Genomic DNA, 8,568 nt, shown 5'->3' on the forward strand with positions numbered 1-8,568 from the left:
ATTTAATTTTGAAATTTTTTAATTCAAAAAGTGCATTAAGATTCAATTCATCATTGACATGACAGCTAGATAAATAACTTTTTTTTGCTTTGTGATTATATATATATATATATATATATGAATCGGGGAAAGCAAATTTATACATTGAATTTATATTTGAGTTTGTAATAATTTCATAAAATAATTAAAAATAAAATCGTTTAATGATATATTTGGGATAATTACAAATAGAGCACCCGAAAATGTTATATTTACAAATCAAGGCCAGCTTTGTTGGAAATACGACTAAAATTTGAAAATTTTCAATTGCCCCTAAACAACCCGCCAATAAACTCAAAAGCGCCCAAATTCCCCGCTTCTCCAATTAATTGCTTGAACGCGCCCTTTCCCCCTCACATTTCTTTTCTCTCTCTCTCTCTCTCACGTCGTCTCCATTCACCTATCGATCCCTTCGGCTTCCAAGGTAGAATCGCACCTCCTTGTCCGTTCTCTTCCTTTCATTTTCCCCGTGGTTTAAAATCTTCTGAAAAAAGTAGGCTTTTGGTTTGTTTTGCTTCTTTATTCATGACCTAGGGTTTCTTCGTGGGCTATGAGTTAGGATTTTGGTTTCTATTGTGTGACACTTTTTTTTTTTGTTCCAGGTGGAAGATGGCAGGTAAGGGTGGAAAGGGGCTTGTTGCTGCAAAGACGACAGCAGCGTCCAAGGACAAGGACAAAAGAAAGCCGGTTTCGCGATCTTCTCGTGCTGGACTCCAGGTTTGGAACTCTTATTTCTCTTCTACACTTCCATTGCTTCCTTTTCTTATTATGTTTGCAGAAGTTTTTCCTTCTTTTGATTTGTGCGCAGATGAGTTTTTGAAAGTTTGATTTGGTCAGGAAAACCAGGTGAAGCTTTTTGCGACATTTCGATGAGAAAAAAAAAATGATTTTTTGGCTAGCCCCGTGTCTTTTGTGCTAAAACTTCCGGTTAGCAGAATTATGTTTCTGCTTTTTCACATTGAAAGTTACCATTTGAGTTATTTTAAAAATTAAGCTTGATTTTGTCTTTAGGTTAATGAAATTTATGTGCTGTAATATATGTTCTAAATCTTTTGCATGCACGTTCAGTTACTGGTGCAAGATGTGTGAATTGCATTCTGCATAAACATAACTGCTTCAAGCTGTTGAATTTACAACTTGGGTAACATATGGCTGCCTACAAGCATAACTATAACTTAATGGGATAAGAAGGCTCTGCTTGATTCTCTTTTGGTTTCCTACTTTTCTGTAGAAAACTTATTGCATGGCAAGCAATTCATATATATTTACTTATCTAACACCCAAGCTTTGTTTTTTTAACTTTAGACCACCAAAATCTTTTATGTCACATAAAAAATACCATCATTTTAACTTTTGAAAAATAAAATACACCATTAAATGGTATGTATGTAAAAATATAAAATTTAGGTGTTTGATATGTAAATACATTGGAATTGAATGGTGTCTATGTAAAAATTCGAACATACTTTTGAACAAGAATCGTTTAAAAGTATTAATAAGATCAAGCTTATACAAGTAGCTGTACCATGCAATGTCCGAAGGCTCCCTTTTTAAATTATTTTTCCTTATTATATATATATATATATATATATATAGATATAGACTAACACAGGACAATTGAACTTCGCACAATAAAGCCTCTTGTGGGATCATTTCCAAGTGCTGTTACAAAGTTGAAAATAATATTTTTTAGGTTTTTCCTCATGCCAATGTCTTCTTGCTAGTTAAGGCACTGTTATACCTTTTGTTGGTTTGTTTTTCAGATTATTGTTACATTTCTATTAGGTGATCGTTTTTTTTTTCATAATTTTGTGTTGTGGCTTCAAGAGAAAATGTTTACAAGTCTCGTACTCATTTTTAGTACTTATCTCACAATTATTATGTATTTACATTTCTAACGAATAAATTTTTATGTTTACTTGCATATCTCTCAATTCTTTTAGCATCACATCAAAAATACCATCAAAACTATCTTTTTTTAAATTTGAAATAAATCACATAAAAAATTATATAACTAATTTTACAAAACAATTATAACTTCAAATTGCTATCAATTTGTTAATCTGACATTCATTGCTTATATTTCATTCATCACCAGTTTCCAGTTGGTCGTATTCACCGACAGCTGAAATCCAGAATTGCAGCCAATGGCCGTGTTGGTGCAACAGCAGCAGTGTACTCTGCAGCTATTCTCGAATACCTTACTGCCGAGGTTTTGGAGCTGGCTGGGAATGCCAGTAAGGACTTGAAGGTGAAGCGAATCACTCCTCGTCACCTTCAACTGGCGATTCGAGGAGACGAAGAACTTGATACTCTCATCAAAGGAACCATTGCTGGAGGAGGTGTAATTCCCCACATTCACAAATCTCTCATCAACAAATCTACCAAGGAATGAATATAATTTCATATGCTTTGCTTAATTTTGTATTTCTTATGTTTTGCTTTGGATTTCTGTGCTTTTAACATGGTAATTGAAACAATTATGTTATGTTTCTTGACTTTTAGGTCTTGGTTGGTAGTGTACTTTGTTCCCTGTTTTAGACTCCCTATTTGTTTCTTGTGTTAGTTGCAGAAAGGATGCGGGTTTATGGTTTTTAGTGTTGTCAATGATGCCTTGTTCTTAGTTGGTTATTATGTTTTTGTTGGCTTAATTACTACTTTTGTTTAAAGGTTTTTGGGATTCATTTGCATATCACATAATTTGTATATAATTTTCTCATTAAAAACATAAAAAAATTTGATCTGAATGCATCATTTTGATCCCCAGCATTATTTTATGCATAAATTTTATGTGATTTTGACAACAAAATGTTATATTAGTAAATATGAAAATTAAGTGTTAGATATGTAAATGTATAAAAATTGTGGCATGCATGTAAAATTGTAAATACCTCTTAAAGATTTTAGCTGCAAAGACTTAAATTTTTTAGTAAGGTTGGTACAGGTAGTATCATCTGCTTTCATTCATGAACTGGTTTAAGGCTGCATTTAGCTTGTTTGCTGGATATAACAGTTGTATTTTGTTGATGATAGTATTCAGAAACAAATTACTAAATTCATGATTTATCTTGTTTTTTTTTTTTGAAGTTTGTGAAAGGTCCAAACGGTTTACGTCAAGGTTACAAAGGCTCTGTGGTTTGAATCTAGAGTTGAAAACAGAAGGAAATAGAATGAAAGTGATAAAATTCAATTAAAATTACTTTTCATTTAGTTGGTAGGGAAGAGAGCAGAAATACGAGGGACAAAAAGTGGACGAAGACCATTGGAGAATGCTTTTTTGAGAGAAATTGTTGAAGCTAAAGCACCCATGAGGTTCAAAAATCCATTCTTTAACTTCTTACAAGTACAGGGCAGGTCTACTATGGAAGCTATATATATATTGAGAGGTTTGATGGAGAAGTTTAGAGAAAATAAGGAGGATCTACATTTGATTTTTATTGATTTAGAAAAAGCTTACTATAAGGTTCCAAGAGATATCCTTTGGAGAGTTCTTGAGAAGAAAGGTGTTGGTATCACTTATATTCAAGTGATTAATTTTACTTGTGTTCGAATTGATAGAGAATTGATGCTCGAATTGTTAGAGAATTGATCAAATATTTTCCTATTTTTGTTGAATTACATCAGGGATCGGCTTTAAGCCCAATCTTTTTTGCTTTAGTTATGGATGGTCTTACCTTTAGTTATGGATGGTCTTACTATTATGGATGGTCTTTACTAGACATTTACAGGAGGATGTACCTTGGTGTATGTTTTTTGCTGATGACATCCTTCGTGTGGATAAGACGAGAAAAAGTTCATAGAAGAGAGAAAAAAACACAGTAAAAACTTGAATTATGGAGGTCTACGTTGGAGTGTAAAGGCCTTCATTTGAGTAGAACTAAAATTAAATACCTGGAATCTAACTTTAGTAGTAGTAGCTCTGGTGACAGAACTGTAACCTTGGGTGATTAAATTATTAAAAGGTGTGAATGATTTAGATATCTCGAGTCTACTGTTCAAAGAGATGGTGATATAGATGGGGGTGTTAATAGTAGAATTCATGTTGGTTGATTGAAGTGGAGGAATGCTTTAGGCCTTTTGTGTGATAGAAAAGTATCGCTTGGATTGAAAGGAAAATTTTATGAGATGGTGGTGAGACCTGTAATGCTCTATGGTGCAGAATGTTGGCCTTTAAATGAGAAGCATAATACTAAGTAGTGTTGTCGAGATTAGAATGATTAGCTGGATGAGTGGCTTTACACTTAGAGACAAAATGAGAAATGAATATATCTGTGATGGTGTTAGTGTAGCTCCAGTGATGGACAAAAATTTGAGATAGTTCTCTTAGATGGTTTGGTCACATTAAACGTCAACTATCTGGTGATCCGATTGGGAGAGTAGATCTTTTAGATTTGACTTATGTTAAGAAAGGCAGAGGTGGATCTTGGAATACTTGGGCTTATTGTATAAAAATGATCTTAATTTTTTAGAAGTAAATGAAAATAGGACACTAAATAGAACGCAATGGAGAAAAAATATTCATGTACTCGACCCCACATAGTGGGATTAAGGCTTTGTTGTTGTTGTACAAAGGAAAAACAAATTTGGACGATCATGTTGTTTAATGGGAAAAAATTTCTGTCTGAAACTCCGGACATAGCTCTATGTGCAGACTCACAGTAATATGCCGTCATGTGTGTTATATGAGGCCCACCTAAAAAAATATTAGAGTGGAAATGCAGAGGTTATTGGAGTGGAACTGTGGCAGTTATTAAAGTGAAACTGCGGATGTTATTTGGAATGTTATTAGGAGGCAATTGGGATATTAACTCCAATAACACCGTAATAACCCCTCAATAACCCCCATTAACTTTGGCAGTTCCACTTCAATAACCCCCGCAATAACCCCCAAATAACCCCCCAATAACCTCCACAATTCCACTTCAATAGCCACCTGCATTAACCCCCGCAACGACCCCTTAACAACTTCTCAATAACCCCCCAATAACCTCTGCGGTTTCACTTCAATAATCCCCCAATAACCTCTACGATGTAGCACACTTGGAGGCATATTAGTGGAGACTGCACGGTTCTTTTAAAACAACAGTATATTTATTGTGAATAAATGATGTCTTCAAATGTTTATTCATCATGATCCTAAAGGAATCAATTTTGCATTGGTTCAATAACTTACCCATAAAAGTTACTACTTGATTAAGTGAATTTAAACAAATTTTCATAGTTTAGTTCTCCAACGTCTGGAAACCACAAAAGAGCTTTCATGCTCTATTGAAGATTCGACAAACATCTAATGAATGTCTAAGAAGTTGTCACTTAATTCCAATGAGACATTTTAGACATTAGAGATCTCGGTCTAGCTGTTTCTTAAATAGCGTTTGCTTAGGGTCTCTGTGTGGGCTCATTCAGATATGTGCTTAGCTTTGCAAAAGTGAATAACTTTAACTGAATTTTTGGAGGCCGCCCGTAATCATATTTTGGTTAAAGAAGATAATTATTTATCATGTCCTTCTGGAACCTGAGAGCCGAAAGTTAAATTTAAGAGAAGTTCTTTATGCAAACATTGAGATTTGAGGAGCAAATTTATTCGTAGAGATCATTAGAGCACCCATGGAAGACATTTTTGACGAGAATTATCACAACAACTCGATTGAAGGTTGGTCGTAGGATGACCAGATTGAAGGCAGGAGCTGCCTCAATAATCTTCAATAGAAGCAACTCTGTTAAGGGTATCGATGGCTGAAATCATAATAACCAACCAAAGTAAATAATTTTTCAAGACGCCTCTAATGATGAAAGCTAGGAGTTTCCAATGCAATCTAAGCAAGTATTGTGTTTATCATCATGACCATGGACACGATACCGACGAGTGACAACACCTCCTAAATCTCATCAAGAAATTGATTTGAGTGGGGGTAACTAAGGAGTTTGTAATGCTAAAATTCGACACTTAGAAACAGGGTAAAGCACCATTTAAGTCACTTCTAATGAACTTGTCCCTATCATAATAATGCATGTCACTGTAGTTGTACTTCGCTATATTTAACGAAGATGGACCTGCAGCCTTGTGGCGATCGAGCTGTACATGTTTGACTTGGTTAGCCACTTCAACCCATCCGCCTAACACCTTTATAGAAGTTGACTTGCCCAATGGCAGGAATCCTTTTAGTGATGCAATCATGACAACTACGGTGATAGGCAACCACCAAATTGAAACATTTTGATAGACACCAGGAGTAAGTCAATCCTTTTATAAGCGTCTTTAAAAAGATAAACATGAAGGATGCTCAATTGTTGAATACTTCTAGTCATCTGTATGGATTTTTTTGGAGAAAAGAAGATAATTTGTGGAGTCATCTCTCTGCTAGTAATTTGGGGAGAAAAAGTAGTATATGACCATAAAAGATTTCATAATGAAGGATGCCCTAATATCTTACAATGTTAAATTTGGTTGTCTTATGCTCAACACATTTAAGGAGGTCACTTCCACTTACCACATAACTGTCAATTTCCTAGGAGAGGATAAATCATTATCATTCGAGCAGACTTAGTACAATCTTGAACATGCTATCTGTAAGGTGTAGTAAATGTACGAGAATATCACCTCCAACTCAACCTGAATAGATAGATCATTCTGAAATCTACCAAGACAAGAGAGCAAGTATTTGTTTCCAAAGAAGTGCTAGAAAGAACTTTCCAAACCGGTTCAAGCATAAGTGGGGAATGTTGAGGATGGTTAATCTCAACTTACAGGATCACTAAGTTTTGTTCATTTGTACTGCTGACAAGATGCATGTAGTCGACATCAGTGTTACATACCACATGCTCAATATCAATCCGACGAAGGTCCATCGAGCAGAAAATAAGAGTCGTAGCTACTGCCCTAACTAATCCTATCCAATAAGAAATTAAAAAATTGCTAGACGTTGGCTTCATCTGTGAATTACATTATCCTGACTGGTTAAGAAACATGGTGATGGTTCATAAGGCAAACAATAAATAGAGGATAAATGCAAACTTGATAAACTTAAATGCAACTTATCTAAAAGAGTAATTCATTGTCGTGAATTGTTGTCATGGTCAGTTTAACTGTAAGGCATTCGATTATGGGGTTTTTACACATTCTCAGGATACCATCAAATCAAGATGCACCCCGCTAATGCTGAAAAACCTATTTTTATTACTAGAGAAAGAGTTTTACAATATAATGCATTTTGGCTTAAAATATGTTGGGGCCACGTATCAACAATTAATAGATGTAGTATTCAAAAAATAAAAAGGAAGAAATACTGAGGTGCATATTGACAGACTCTTAATTACAAATAAATAGCTCAAAGGGCATATAAAATACTTAAAAAGAAACTTTTAATACTATGAGATGATTTAGCCTCAAGCTAATCCTTAAAAATGTACTTTTAAAATGAGCTCAAGAAAGTTCTTGGGATATTTGCTCACATTTGAAGGAATTCCTTCTTTGAACTAGTGTTGAGATGAATGAACCATATTATACTCGTGAAGCCACAATCGACCAAGCAGAGCATTGAATGAAGTCTTGACATCATTGATATAGAATTTTGCTGTTGTCACTAGATCACTAACCCTCATTAACAACTGATACACCTAAAATATATAATATTTTTAGACACATTTTTATACCTATTTTTGAGACATTGCGCTTTAATGGAAGTTATTTTTGTGTTTTTCTTACAGATACAAGTAAAAATAGAAAAAAATGCTTAAATGAGTGAAAAAAAGGTGAAAAATTGTGCAAAAGAGTTTTAGCGCCTAAGCGCCAGATCCGGTGCTTACGCGCCGGTTAAACAAAGAAGGCTGCGCTTAAGCCCCGAGACCCCGCTCTTAAGCGCTAGTGGTAGTTACTAGACGAGTAAAATCGATTTTCACAAATTTCTAAGAGATTTTTGAGGCACCCATTGGCTTAATAGGTGGTTGTAACTGCCATAGACAAAAATTATCATGAAAGAGCGCGTCTCTTGGGCAAATACATCGAATCAAGGCACATTTTAAAAAGATCCCAAGGCACCTCTTGGAAAACTATAAAAGAAAGAAGAGAGGACTTAAAAAAGAGTCCTGAAAATATTGGCAAGTTTTGAAAGTTCTTCTCTGGGAAGTTATTTCGGAGAGATTTTCAGGAACCACTTTTTATTTACTTTATCATTTTTGTTATTTTGTTTTGAGTGATTGTAAAAAAGAAGAGATTCAAAAGAGCTTCAAAAGTTTGGTGGAGGACATGAGATAAGTTTTTATCTCTTTGTTTTAGACTACTTTTGTTTTAATCGAGACTTGTTGGTTTGATAATGATTTATTCTTTTAAACTAAAGTGTGGTTTTATTTTCTCCATGGATTATGAGTAGTTTTCCTTATCTTTCTTCTTAAAATGATAAGTAATTAAGTTTTGGATGGAAGTTGTGGAGAGTATTGATCTTTAATGTTGGAAGAAGTTGTGATGATTTAAATCCATGCACTTCAGTTGTTTCTTTATTTGATAAATACCAATCCAAATGTTAAAATTTA

General features: G+C 34.3%; 1 protein-coding gene across 2 annotated transcripts; it reads left to right on the forward strand.

The window, feature by feature from the left end:
- Positions 1-353: 353 nt before the first annotated feature.
- On the forward strand, positions 354-2,658 carry LOC110019655 (histone H2A variant 1). Of its 2 annotated transcripts, none has more exons than XM_020717412.1 (3): positions 354-463; positions 642-756; positions 2,138-2,657. In XM_020717412.1, the coding sequence occupies exons 2-3, from the start codon at positions 649-651 to the stop codon at positions 2,432-2,434; spliced, it is 405 nt and encodes a 134-aa protein (XP_020573071.1). In that variant the 5' UTR covers positions 354-463; positions 642-648; the 3' UTR covers positions 2,435-2,657. The 2 variants fall into 2 exon arrangements, with proteins under 2 accessions (XP_020573071.1, XP_020573072.1); XM_020717413.1 differs by lacking the exon at positions 354-463 and adding an exon at positions 471-532 and having other exon boundaries at positions 2,138-2,658.
- Positions 2,659-8,568: the final 5,910 nt, after the last annotated feature.

The sequence above is a fragment of the Phalaenopsis equestris genome, unplaced genomic scaffold (assembly GCF_001263595.1).
Source record: "Phalaenopsis equestris unplaced genomic scaffold, ASM126359v1 Scaffold000066, whole genome shotgun sequence".
Classification (NCBI taxonomy): Eukaryota; Viridiplantae; Streptophyta; class Magnoliopsida; order Asparagales; family Orchidaceae; genus Phalaenopsis; species Phalaenopsis equestris.